The 13519-nt window shown below is 43.3% G+C and overlaps 3 protein-coding genes across 3 annotated transcripts; 1 reads left to right on the forward strand and 2 right to left on the reverse strand.

Annotated features, from left to right (window-relative positions):
- Positions 1 to 465: 465 nt before the first annotated feature.
- On the reverse strand, positions 466 to 4554 carry LOC115563441 (uncharacterized). Its single transcript, XM_030386406.2, has 5 exons — positions 4107 to 4554; positions 3494 to 3782; positions 2209 to 2540; positions 1137 to 1216; positions 466 to 1078 (listed from the first exon to the last, which is right to left on the reverse strand). Exons 1-5 carry the CDS (start codon positions 4185 to 4187, stop codon positions 757 to 759), a joined length of 1104 nt encoding a protein of 367 aa, XP_030242266.2. The 5' UTR covers positions 4188 to 4554; the 3' UTR covers positions 466 to 756.
- Positions 4555 to 5196: 642 nt separating this feature from the next.
- Positions 5197 to 9266, forward strand: pzg (putzig). Its single transcript, XM_030386392.2, has 3 exons — positions 5197 to 6199; positions 6270 to 8664; positions 8734 to 9266. The coding sequence occupies exons 1-2, from the start codon at positions 5611 to 5613 to the stop codon at positions 8603 to 8605; spliced, it is 2925 nt and encodes a 974-aa protein (XP_030242252.1). The 5' UTR covers positions 5197 to 5610; the 3' UTR covers positions 8606 to 8664; positions 8734 to 9266.
- A 2238-nt stretch (positions 9267 to 11504) lies between these two features.
- Positions 11505 to 12421, reverse strand: Cpr78Ca (Cuticular protein 78Ca). Its single transcript, XM_030386410.2, has 2 exons — positions 12151 to 12421; positions 11505 to 12089 (listed from the first exon to the last, which is right to left on the reverse strand). The coding sequence occupies exons 1-2, from the start codon at positions 12187 to 12189 to the stop codon at positions 11736 to 11738; spliced, it is 393 nt and encodes a 130-aa protein (XP_030242270.2). The 5' UTR covers positions 12190 to 12421; the 3' UTR covers positions 11505 to 11735.
- Positions 12422 to 13519: the final 1098 nt, after the last annotated feature.

Raw genomic sequence — 13519 nt, forward strand, 5'->3', positions numbered from 1 at the left:
TGGGCTTGAACTGCGTAACGCAAGCGCAAAAATGAGCAACGTAAGCGCATAATGCTCGGTTTTTTGTGAGCATTTGGTATCTATGCAACGCTGTTAGAATAACGGATCGATTTTTAGTTTTGGCGCAATATTTAATTTTTTATAAATATGTATTTAAATTTTGTTTATCATGAAAAAATATCTCTAAAACTGAACAACATATGCTATGTACAGCCAAGGGTATTAATATTTTGTATGGCCTAAGAATATTTTTTATATTAGCAGTGCTGCTAGAATAATCGAAAGCACCTTTCTTTTAGCGCTAGGTTCAAAATTGCAAAAATAGATCAAGAAATTATTTCATGACGTTGCACATTTGACAATCTCCACAAAATCGTTGCTGGGGTGCATGATTTAATAGACCGGACATTTTCAACATTAGTTCGTCCTCTTATCAGCAGTGGAATAAAAATCAAACACATTAAATTATACTGTGTGTGCAAATAAGCATAAATATGTATATATTGTAAATATTGTATTCACAGATAATGATATATATACATCTATTGTTAGTTGAACGTAAATAAATAGAACATAATACTCTGATAAAAACTACAATTGGCGCCAAGTACATTTTGTCTTACTTAATTTTAGCTGCTTTACTTCTTTGTTGGCTTTACTTGTGTAACGAGGCCGTTGGCGTTGGCGGCGGGGGCGGGGCGTTAAATATTTGAGAATTATATGGATTACTTTAGGTGGAAATGCCTTGGCACACATTTAGTACTGATTGCGACGCAGTATGCCATTGGGATTGGGACTGGGCTGTGGCGAATAGTCGGGCATGGGGAAGCCGGTGGAGGCCATGACTATTGTCTCTTGGACTGGACCCTGCGAGGACTGTCGCAGAGGTCGGTTGTTTGTGTTGGGCGCCGGATACTGCTGGAAGGCATCAATGCTGCGGAAGCGGCGATCCATTAGATTCGCATCACGGGACATATGAGCAGCACGAACTATGGCCTCCTCGTTCACCTCGATGGTCTCCGCCGTGGAGCGAGTCTCTGGCATGTAGGCATCATTGGTATATGCCTGCACCTCCAATCTGTTAAATAAAGACTACACTTAGCGAAAGACGCCATTGAATTATAAGGCAAACTTACTTCTCTTCTTCGTAGGCGCGAATTGGTGGTCTGCTACTGAGTATATCGTTGGAGTCTTTGCGTGGCATGAAGAGCGTGTCCTGTAATTAACAGAAATGAAATCACAAATTATAATATGTGAAGAGAACAAAGAGAACAAAAATCATTTATAAGTATTATAAGTATTATAAGTATTTCCTCTAAGTTATTCGTCTAAGTATTTCGTTTACCTTATTCTTCTAAGTGTTCCCTCTAAGTATTTCCTCCAAGTATTTAAAACTTAGTTAAACGCTCATTAAATAATTACACACACTTCACTTTACTTGACTACAACGACACAATTGACCCCCACCAGGCCTGGGCGACTGAAGAAATGCTGAAGCTGCAGCCCTTTATATAGGGCGACCTTCACTCAGTCAGCGAGTCGCGCTCAAATGTTGAGCCTGACGCCAGGTAGAAGTCGCTGCAGTCGAGCCCTAAGTGACCAATGGGAGCCCTCTCTGCTGCTTCAAGCATTCTAGCTTCGTTTTAATCGACTATAAATACCAAATGAATATTGGTGCATACACATAGACAATTTAAATGATCTTCTACAGTTCTTCTTCATGTCTTGCTCTTTTTAGGCTAAGAGAGAGACATACATGCGTGCAGGTATATACAGAGTTTTGTAGCACACAGCTTTAGTCAAATTTGAGAGAGCGGGTGAGAGCGCTTTTGGGAGACATGATTACAGGGTATATTGGCAGTCGCTTCAAATCAGGCTCTTCGCCTACAACTTCAGCAACAATACAAAATTCACATTATTTATCAGCGTGTGCGGGTAAGCCATTTTATCGACTACTGGACGCTGCCGACTGATAAGCTGCTAGGTACGTAGTATATGCGCAGAACTCTAACTATAGACGTGCCGTAGGCGCACGGTGTACTCATAAAAACTGAATTTGTCGCTTACATACCACACAAGAGGGTCGCATGTCTGCATAACTCATTGATCTTAGTAGCTAGGTGGGCGGGCTGACAACTGGGTTTGCCGTGATTTATGGCAGCCCAATTACAAGACCTGTGCGCCGCTGAGTCAGATGATGTCACTTACCGAGCCGTCCTTATCTTGGGAAATTTGCACAGCTCGTGCCAGCAGATAGCTGAGCAAATACACATTGATCAGCCACATGATGAAGCCCTTGAACGCGATCAGCATCATGGACATGGCTGCCACGCCTCCAGCAACGATCTGCGGGGCATTGGGATCCAGGTAACCGGAATTGATGCTGTTCGCATTGAACTCGGACGCCCGAGCATGGAAGCGACTAAAGTCAACGCCGAAGATGACGCCGGCCACCAGGTCCATGGCACAGATCGAGCCCACAAAGAATGCCCAGCTGTAGATCACGCTCAACGTCTGCTGCACGCTGTCTTTGTTCAGGGCTGAAAAGGGGTGGGAAAATGAACAAAAAATAAAATTATAATTGTGCGAATCACTTCTGAGCTCATCTATCAAGTGGACAATTAGTACAGTAATCACTGATGGGTGACATCAAGTACTTGACTTTGACAAGGAATATATCCCAATGTATGTGTGTGTGTGTAGGTCTGTTTTTATGCCTAATCAGGAAAGTGTGAAGAAGAAACCTCATCGCGTATTACACAACCACACAAATATTAAATACAACCAAATAAAACGACAAGCCAGCCAATCGTTTACCTTCCTACGTTCCAGTATACCCTGTATAAATAGTGGTAACGAAGAGGGCATGTTGCTATCATATTACAATATATATGCATAGATTGCACATTATAAACCCCGCTGAACTCTCTTATCTCATGAATATCTTTCGGACTTTTCTTATATCTCATTTTATATGATTATTTGGAGATGTGACTCTAAAATCAAATAAAATTTCGAAATAAAATATGATAAGACATTAGAATAACACGGTCTGAAAGGCTGCGGCTCAACTTTTTTAATAATTTATCAAATATATAAAATAAATGTATAGAAAAATAGCTCACTTTAAAAGGGAACCTGAACTCAGTAAGAGTGAGAAACTTGTAGACCTTTGTCGACTCTGAGATGAAGGGTATCTCTTAGTCATGCTCTCTCTAAGCTGTAGCAGTCATATTTGTTAGTAACGGGGCTTTTGATTTTATCTTTGGGCTAAGCTGCCTGAACATAAAAATGTTATTGAAATGACGCTAGATAGTGATAAACGTATATTCAACTTTATTGAAATGCCGCGCCACGTGAATCACCCGAAGTAACGAAATTGCAATTTCCGTCAGCGATGATTTAATTTTAGTCAATATCAAAAGATGAAGAGATACAAATGTGATATATATACGGCTTTCTCTATATTTTCGAAAGGGGTGGCTTAACTCACCTGTCAAGAGCAGAACGGACACAATGAACCAGCAGGCGGACAGGCCAAGGTACACGCAGTCCCAGACGAGCAGCTGTGTGGGATCGAAGACGGTATGAACGCTATTGATCAAGGTACGATTGTAGTTCTGGTAGGCTTCCGGGGACATCTTGCAGCTGCCATGGAAGTACACATCGAAGAAGATGACCTTCACAAAGTTGCCATAGTTCATGGTCTCCGCGATGTAAATGTTGCAGCTATATGCAATGATTGCCGTTATCGTCAGGCCTATCCATATGACAGCTTGCACCTGTAATGAGCCGGAGAGACATTGAGAGAGTGAGAGAGGAGAGCAGCTTGTTTGTTGACACACGTCAATGAGGCATTATGTAGCTTATTTTTTGTGTGCAGTTGAGTGAATCAGTTTTCGATAAGGGCTGTGATTGATTAGCCGCAGCTGATCAATTGGAAAATGTGTGTTTCCTGCTTGATGGCGCCTCAATTCAGGTACAAAATTAAAACTGTGAAAGCTGCTGCTGTGAGTGCAGCAGCTGGCCCATTGATGTCGCTCTTATCGAATGCTGGAATGAGGTCGAACCGAGATAAAAACGTTCATGTTGCATCAGTTACTCACCACGCCGAGAGCACCTGCCCAATTGGCCCAGGTCTTCAGGGAATCAAAGTTCCTAATGCCCGTGGCTGGACGCCCGTACATCGTGATTGACTGCCTATAATAAATGTCCGCACAATAATTATTCGCACAATCGACGTTTGCGAAGTGCTTTACACAACTAAATCAGCCGGACGCGTTGAATGGAAATCGTTGCGAGCCCGTAACATGGGCCAATTAATTTTAGCGCTTTTAAATTTGTTTTTGCAGCTCGCTTAGTTTTCGATAACACTTTGAATAACAAGAACAACAGCAACAACACAATGCAACAATAACAACAGCAGCAGCAACAATCTGAACTGGCCAATAAAGAACTGTCTGAGCACACTTTTATTTTCAAATGTTCGACTTTATACGCTGAATGCGTTCGCTTTTCGTATCGTTTGCCAACTGAAAATACGTCTTTTTGGCCACGAGCACCGTTACCAAATTATATATATACTATATATATGTGTGTATACCATTATTATTATTATCGGCGAACGGAGGTTACTGATAACGCGAGCCTCAATATTGCCAAACACCGTATCTCTTGCACCCGCATTTACCACATGTCTTATCCGCATAAAACTGTTCTTCGGGCGCGCAAAATCGTGGGGAACATATATAACAAATCGCTGTGGAATCTTATCAGCCCATTAGGAATGTTCATATTGTAAAGATATTTGTCAGCCGTAAATTCTAAATTGCAGCATAGTCGAAGCAGTTTTGAATATCGCGCGCATTTAGCGCCATCTACAGTTAGCTGCCAGTACTCAAAGTCGTACGACCACTCCAATGCGCATTTTTTGAACATGCATTATTTACTCAGCCATACATATAATATTTAAACATTAATTTTATTTTTTAAATAAATATTTTATTCAAATCCAAAGAACATGTGTCATCTCGTACACCCTCAAATATTATTTATATACGTTTTACAATTTTGCTCGATGCGCAGTACACGTCGATTGTTGTTGGACAGTCGTGTCTGAACGTGTATGCCCACCAACACGGCCGCCATTTCCTCTTTGTGCGATAGAGATAGCGGACTATCGCATCGGCAGAATACAGGCCGCCGTCGTGCGCTGAAGCGAGACAACAACATTGCGCAATGCAGCTCATGAGCATTTAACCCTAAATAATACTCTAGTCTATCTAGACTTAAGTACAGTCGAAAGTGACGCCGCGGTATACAAACTTTATTGAAAACCTAAACAAATTGTTGTCCGCTCGCCAAACAACAAAACATAAGACAGGAAAAAGGAATACAGCAATTGCTCAAAGTGCATATAGTGAAGTGCTTCAAACAGTGCTCGCCTGAGAAATAAATGTGTTAGTGAATGCGGCGGTTTTCAAAAAGAAAAAAGAAGAGTAGAAGAAAAAAAAATAAGAAGTTAACAAACATATACTAGATAATAGCCAGCGAGATCCACACACACACACACGCGCGACACAGACACATTGCACACACGCGGCGTATATAATGAACAATCAACTCAACCCGGCCACCTACCGCAAATTCAATAATTTGCTGAGCAGCGGCGCAGTCACCGTCACCGGTCCCGGTCAGCCACGCATATTGAAGACGACGCGCCTGGCGACGCCCGCATCGAGCGCAGCAACGCAGCAGCAGCAAAGCATGATGGACTCGGACTCAGCAGCACGGTGTTACATCTGTGACGACCCACTGCAGCCCAGCCAAACGCAGACGGCTGTTACGGATATGTGTACCACGCACACCTCCACCAAATTTCCGAATAAGCTGGCCCAGCTGGTGGGTGAGGGCTTCTTAGTGATTGTGTGCAATGAGGATTTCGTTTGCACGCGCTGCACCAATCTGGTCAACTACTTTGATCGGTTAGAGAACGATGTGGAGCGCGTAAAGGCGAATCTGTTGAACTTGCTAAACAAAAAGTATGGCATCAACGAGGATAGCGGCGGCAGTCATTCAGACGCCGCCAGTCCTCCGCTCAAGATGCAAAAGTTGATCAGTGGCACAGGTAATCGGTCCTTGGAGGAGGCTGGAGGTGGGGACATGCTGCGCCAGCGCAAACTAGTGCAGCAGGCGCCAGGTGAGCAACTGAGCGCCTGGTCACATACTAGTCGTTGTTATTAACTTAATTCTCTCTCCCTCTTTCTTAGCCTCGCAGCAACTGAAGCTGACCGCAGGTGGTCAAGGTGGCGCTGTAGCCAGCACAAATCCGCCAGTGCAGCGTAAGGCGACAAAGATCTACAAGTGTACGTCGTGCGATTACAAGACCTCGGATATGCGTCTGTTTAACACCCACTATGAGACCTGCAAGCAGCAGACGTTCCAGTGCAAGACCTGCCGCAAGATCTTCCCACATTTCGGTGCCATGAAGCAGCACATGGTCCGGGATCATAACACGGCCATGGACAACACGTGCGCGATGTGCCACATCAATTTCGTGAACGAGGCCAGCCTGCGCAAGCACATGGAAACCAATCATGCCACAAATGTTCTGGTCACCAGCACCACAACCATACCAGCAGCTGCGGCGCCTGTGACAGCGGCAGCTGCTGCTGCCGCGGCTGCGGCTGGCGTCACCGAGTCCATTGGCGCCTCCGGCTCAGCTCTGTATACATGCAATCACTGTCAGTTCAAGTCGACCGACAAGGGCGTCTTCGATGAGCACATGCGCAAACACATCAGCGGCAAGCCGAAGCCCTTCAAGTGCCGCCTCTGCTCGCAGCGATTCGAGACACGCGAAGCGGCCACCATTCATGCCAAGCAGCATCAGACGAACTACTTCAAGTGTGGCCAGTGCGCCATGACGTTCCCCAAGCGCGAGCTGCTGGTCAAGCACGTCGAGCTGCATCAGGCTGAGAAGCTAAATGCCTCAAGCGGCGGCAGCCAGAACTTGAACACACAGAAGCTGCTGCAGGAGACGATTGATGAGGCGCTCAGCGATAGCGTGCCATCCCAGGGAGCCGGCACTGTTGTGGCCAGCGGCGGTGAGGCTGAGAATAACATTCGATTCTTTTCGTGCAGCATCTGTTCGCTGACCTTCATTCAGGAGACGTACTACAATCACCACATGGAGACGCATAGGCGCGACAAGAAGGGCTCGGCTGCCGGCGGCGGCACCACAGCCCTCAACTCCGCAGCGACAGCGCTGCTCAGCGATGAGCCAGGAGACTCGGGCTCTGGCGCCAAGGAGGAGCTCAACGAGCAGAATGCCGAGGCGGACATTGAGAGTCTGTTTGAGAAGCTGCATTCCGATAAGAACGATAGCGAGAAGAGCGGCAAGAATGAGATGGTCATCACCTCGCAGGAGGGCAGCGGCGGCATCACGTTCAACATAACCATACCGCAGGTGGATGCCAGTGGCGAGCAGGCCGAGAAGCATTCGCCAAACTCGCAGGCGCCCGTTTCCGTGAGCATCGACATGCCTGTGCTGGACCAGGCCGAGGAGGAGGAGTCACAGTCCCAAAGCAGCAACGACAACAAAGCAGCCGACGGCGGCAAATCGAATGCAGCGCCCGTCTCGATGCCCAGCCTGGACGATGACAATGAGGCAGCGGCAGCCGGGGCAGCGGACACAACTGACGGCAATGCGGCCAGCAGCGGAAAGGCGAGTGAAAAGAGCGGCTCCAAGGCTGACCAATCAGCAGCTAAGGAGAAGTCCAAGGAGGCCGAACAATCTGGCAATGCGGAGGGCGACGCAGATAAGCGAGAGTCCAACGAGACAACAACAGCCGAACAAGCAGCCGAATCGGAGGCAGCGGCCAACGAAGCTGCCGAGGCAGAGGCAGCTGCCTCAGCTGAGGGTGAGACGGCCGAAGCATCCGGCGGCGAGCAACAAGTGGCCATGGAGCTGGATGAGGCCATGCAAGCCCAGGTGGATGGCGGCCAAATCAAGTTCATTGTCAATGAGAACGGACACCTACTGCAGCTGGACAACCACATATTGACCGATGCGGATGGTAATCAGATCATAGTACAAGACCCGGAGCAAATCCAGCAGCTGCTCCAAAGCGTGGGCGTCCTGCAGTCGGGCGAGGGGCTCGAGGGCGAGACGCTGCAGATGATGACCGATGGCAGTGGCCAGATGGTGCTCGTCCATGGCGACAACAACGAGCAGCAGCTGATCGATGCCTCGCTCCTGAATTCCGAGGGCCAGATTATCATTCAGCAAGGCCAGGATGGCGAGGAGGGTCCTCATGTCATCAGCGAGGATGGCACACGCATACCCGTGTCCGTCTCCTACACTGAGGATGGCCAGCCCATTGTCCAGGTGCAACAGCAGGTGCTGGAAGCAGCGCAGGCGAACGCCGAAGAAAAGGAAGCCGCTGCCGCTGGCCAAGAGGAGGCTGGCGAGGAGGCGCAAACAAGCGAGTCGGTGACTGTGACCACCTCGGCTGCCGCAGTGACCACTAGCACGGCCAGCAGTAGCACCGGTGGCACCGCTGGCTTCTTTGCGCTGGAAGAGTTTGCCGAAACGAAAACGGACTAGGATTGGCTCTAGAAACGGGGCCGCCAACACTATCCAATCCTGGCAAGCGATGAGGACTGGTAAGTGAAGACTCTATCCCATGTCCAATTTAGGTTGGTTTTGCTAATGAGGACTTCTTCTTCTTGTAGGTTTTGAGCGATAAGAACCAAAACAATTGCTAAATCGAGGTCTGACCAAACTCTCGGCCCAACATCCGAAATATACAGACTCACACACACACAGACACAAGACAACACAACACAACACATACGCATTTTAAATACGCATACACACACACATTTACACTTACACATTTATACATTTAGCTTATGTATTAACACTCCGGTTGACAACAAGAACAACAACAACAACATCTGTAATCAGGGTCGATTCATATTTTTATTGCAATCGAAGCACGAGAATTGGCCCCGTTAACTGGAATTGGCAATTGGTTTTTGGCTGGATTTGCCTGAGAACGTGTTAGGCTTAGTTTTAGCATAGACAACCGCAACAACAACAAATACAAACATAAACTATAAAATGTAAAAAAAAAAAAAAACAAAAAAAAAGCTGTTCATAGATTATTACAACAGAAGCTTGAATTATAATTAATATACAAAATCAAGAAAGCGATTCTAATATATAAAAACTAAATAAAAGAAAGAAAAATTATACAATAAAATCTATCCTAAAGTAGTTCATAATGCAAATAGCTGTACATAAGCTAATGCCGAGCTAAGCTGGCTGATAGATCGGCTCATGAATGATAATATGCATGTATTGTATGACGAATGTAAAGATATCCGATTGTGTATGGGAAAACAACAACAGAACAACACAGAAAAAAAGCTTGTTTTATATATATTTTTCGCATTTCGCTTTCAAGTGTTTGGAATTCAATTTGCATGTAGATGCAGATCAAGCATTTGCGAAGCCATATAAATATATAATTGGCATCATTCATATAGAGTAGATGTTGATAGATCCTATGTTCGAATTTCAATCAAAGTGTAACGTGCATTGAACCCAACTCGACTTGGACTTGATTGGGGTTTCATACATGTATACTCGTATATGCATAGCGAGCCACGATCGAGTCTTTTGTTTCGATAAATGCGAATAGTCGATGGCTGTTTGAGTGCTTGTAAATTGAACACCGTTTATTTGGCTTTGTTTTCAGCACTGATTAAGTTGTAGCTATCATTGAAATTTGATTTTCAGACGCTCCGCCCGCTGCTTAGGTCACTTTTATTACTTTGCTCGGGGCAATAAATCTATAAATTGTTGGCATTAAACTTTGAATGTCGAATCTTGCAACCGGCTTGGCTCGTGCACGCTTTGATACCCTGGCTAGATATTGAAGGGGAGTAATGGAATTATGCTTATAGGAGTGGTTCGTCTGACATTTAAATCATTTGCAATTTGTTTATATAAAGAGAAGTGGAAAAACCTATTTAAAAAGTCGGGCATACTTGTCATGTTTATCTGGTAGTCTAGCAAACGTATTCCATTATAATATGCAAATGTAACTATCTTAATATATAAATCACGAGGAATCCACTAGTCAGGCATACCCCGCTAGAACACCAACACATTCGATAGTCAGTGAGCTGTCTCCGTGCCGTTTTAATTTCTATAAAAATATCTACTGGGAGAATTCATGAATAATTTATATTAATTTTGTCGTAGTTTTTTATTTATTATTATTATTATTTGTGGAAATCAATTCACGTAATGCTCTATCTCTGTTTAAATTTGGCTACCTTTTGATTTATGTGCAACTAAACAGAATCATCATTTGGACCACTCACCGAGCTGCTTAAATTCATTTCAAGGACGTGCCCTGAGTGGGATTACACCGTTGCAGCAGTAACAACTTTAAGCTGTTGTTGTTGTTGTAGGTCGGCCTGAGATGAAAAGCTCGATATGTTAGCTGTGCTTGGTTTATGTGTGCTCTTACATAATCTATAGCTTCAACAGTCGGTCAATATTATGCAACGGCCTCAATTAGCCCAAATCGCCATGCAAATGAGTGCCATCAATATATGTATATACATATATATATTTTTATCTTCTGCCTCTTCTGTTTAGCGTTACGAATCGAAAGTCGTTCTAAAGGTTGTTCGACTTGCCATTTTTGGTAAAACGAAAAATTGAAGATGTAAATGTGTCAGCTATTTATCTAATGTATGTTAAATGAATGTTATTAATTGATGTTTTAATGTGCACATTAATCAGTTGCTAAATGAAGCCGTTCAATTAAAAGTCTTTTGGTTTATAAGCTAAGGGGATATTTATCAAAAGTGAAATATGTTTTCTCTATAAGTAAGTTAAGCAAACGAGGCTACATGCCCTAGTCGAATATTCCAACCAATGGATCCGCTTTGGACGAGATAGCCTGACTAAAGCATTCAGTATTATATATATAAGTTACCATATTTCATTGAATATTTAGTCTATTTGTCTTCTAGAGAATTATATCTAAAAGTTATGTTGCTCTCTTTTAATTATATATTATTTTGTTTTTTTTTTTTTTTGGTTCATCGCCTAAATGTTAAAACATATAGTCTGCAGCTGTTAGGCAACTGGTTTCAGTTCCCTATAGCCATAAAAAAGTCTGGAAGGTGTATGATGCATTTTAAATGTTATATATAAAGACGAGAAAATATTTAATATGTGACTTTTTTTGACTTTTATGTACATGTCCATTAAATATTGAAATTAAGTCAGCGACGTCATTTGAAAATGTTAATATCAAATTACGCCATATATGCAAACCTCTATATTCCTCCTGGCAGTACTTTCATTTTCAATAGAAGAGTTTCTCGGCTTAAGTTGTCCGCTGATGGAATTTATAAAGAATTTGTTATACATATTTATTTTTGGAATTCTATATATACAAACTACATATATGCATATATATGTACATGTATTCATTTGTCTGTTTCTCCCAAAACGTAATTCTCGATTTGCATTTAATATCCATAAACATCAATTTCACATTTCAATCGTCTGGTCGCTACAGATAATATAATAATAATATTAACAATAATGCGTTCTTATCTCACTCGCTGACAGTCGCGCAATTTATCTATGTACATCCGCTATATATAAATCTAATATATATATATATATGTCTGCTCAGGATTCACTACCAACGCCTCGATTGCACCTCGTCTACCGAGGGATGCGTGCGTATGTATTCCAGCTGACGGTCCAGGTGCTTGATGGCATGATCTCCGCTCGGCTGGTAGCCGTTCTCGTCGGCCACATAGGTGAAGGTAATGGGCAGGCCCTCCTTGGATACGTACTGGACCACGCCCACGGCGCCAGCCTCGTTGCCCGCCCCCTTGGTGGTGATGCCATTGGAGGTCTGGAACTCGAACTGGTAGTTGCCATTCGCATCTGGCGGCTGATTGTTGTAGTAGATGGTATGGGGCGTGGCTGGGCGTGCGGCACAGGTGGCAAAGAGGAAGAGTAGCACCAGGAGCTGCAGCAGCCGAGACTGTGGCAGGAATTTGATTGAGCAGAGTGATCGAAAAACCAAATCGAAACAACGCACAAACCTTGACAAACGGGCGTCGATACTGATAACTGGAATGCATTATTGAACGCGCCGAATAACAGTAAAAATATATAAATATGTATGTATAGATGTGTGCGGACGTTTATCTGAATGTGATCTGAACAGCGATTGCGATCCGTGTGATGCGAAAGTTAATTTGAAACTGTGATAAACAAATCTGGCAAATGTCTCAAGAAGCTTTCGCTTAATTTTAATTCAACCCAAAATTCTCTGAGCGCGCACAGTCATAGCGGAACTTTAAGCATTCAGTTCTAACTCATTATTAGCAGCTCTAGAAATGAAACGCGTAACGGTGCAGCCGTGACATGACGAACTGCGAATATGCTCTCAGATAAATTTCTTTTGGATAATACAACAATGATCTGTGATCTATAACACCAAAGATCAAAATAAATCTTCCAATTCATATGTGAACAGTCTATACATTTTAGAGAGCTGTAGCACTCGTTAGATCATGATGAAGTAAATGAGTTTCATGAATGGAACTGATTTATGATTATCTCATCTTACCGATTGGGATGATAGCTAATTGATAAACATACGATCTGATTAATTCTTATTCGCATACATATATTATATAAATACAAACTGACTGCAGGAGAAAGGGTATATCAAGTCACAGACTCCCCTCAGTTATGGATGATATACCGCTTGGTAATTTATTAATATTCTATTGAGTTTATATAATGCATAGCTGAATATTTATGATGACAAAGCGTGCAATATTTATGCGTATAACTGATAAACACTTAGTATCGTTGACATAGTATATGGTGGGCGCATTTGGATCTCTGAAAAAAAAAACGGTAGGTGTGCCGCACAGTGGTGCAAAACCAGTTTGTAAAGTGTCGCAATTATATATAATAAAATTATAAATGATCTTGAAAATATTGTATATATATTTAATTGAGAAGCACTGTAATTAGCCACAAGGCTATCAAAAAATTAGGGTATAAAAGTGCTAATTTGACAAGAAAATACGAGAACTGGTCTATCGCAGGTGCTCGTACTTCGAAATAAATCTCAAATGCAATTAAAGAACATGCACGTTAAATGCTAAAGGTAGATGTATTTGTTGTTGTATTTGCTACTGAGATATTTCGTGCTCGGCTTATCGAATAGAAAACATCTGTGTTGTGGCATTTGAGAAATGCCGCCTCTTTATATGCCTAACACGAATATCTTTGTCATGGACTAATGAACTTAAATTATGGCCAAATTGAGCCGATTCCAAAATAATTGACACATTCAATGAACCTTAAACTGGTTCCGCAGCCACAGTCAACGCGGCAAACACTTTGAACTCTGATGCATTTCAGAAAGCTGGCTTCAATGTGCAGCATCCGACT

The sequence above is a fragment of the Drosophila navojoa genome, chromosome 4 (genome assembly GCF_054131105.1).
Source record: "Drosophila navojoa isolate 15081-1374.11 chromosome 4, UAZ_NAV_1.0, whole genome shotgun sequence".
NCBI classification, from domain to species: Eukaryota; Metazoa; Arthropoda; class Insecta; order Diptera; family Drosophilidae; genus Drosophila; species Drosophila navojoa.

Bases quoted from the DNA above. Each gene is read 5' to 3' on its own strand.
- pzg (XM_030386392.2), top strand. From the start codon at position 5,611: ATGAACAATCAACTCAACCCGGCCACCTACCGCAAATTCAATAATTTG. The intron at 6,200-6,269 runs GTGAGCAACTGA...CCTCTTTCTTAG, and splicing joins ACTAGTGCAGCAGGCGCCAG to CCTCGCAGCAACTGAAGCTG.
- LOC115563441 (XM_030386406.2), bottom strand. From the start codon at position 4,187: ATGTACGGGCGTCCAGCCACGGGCATTAGGAACTTTGATTCCCTGAAG. The intron at 2,541-3,493 runs GTGAGTTAAGCC...ACCCCTTTTCAG, and splicing joins GTCCGTTCTGCTCTTGACAG to CCCTGAACAAAGACAGCGTG. The intron at 1,217-2,208 runs GTAAGTGACATC...TGTTAATTACAG, and splicing joins CCCAAGATAAGGACGGCTCG to GACACGCTCTTCATGCCACG.
- Cpr78Ca (XM_030386410.2), bottom strand. From the start codon at position 12,189: ATGCATTCCAGTTATCAGTATCGACGCCCGTTTGTCAAG. The intron at 12,090-12,150 runs GTTTGTGCGTTG...TTCCTGCCACAG, and splicing joins ATCGACGCCCGTTTGTCAAG to TCTCGGCTGCTGCAGCTCCT.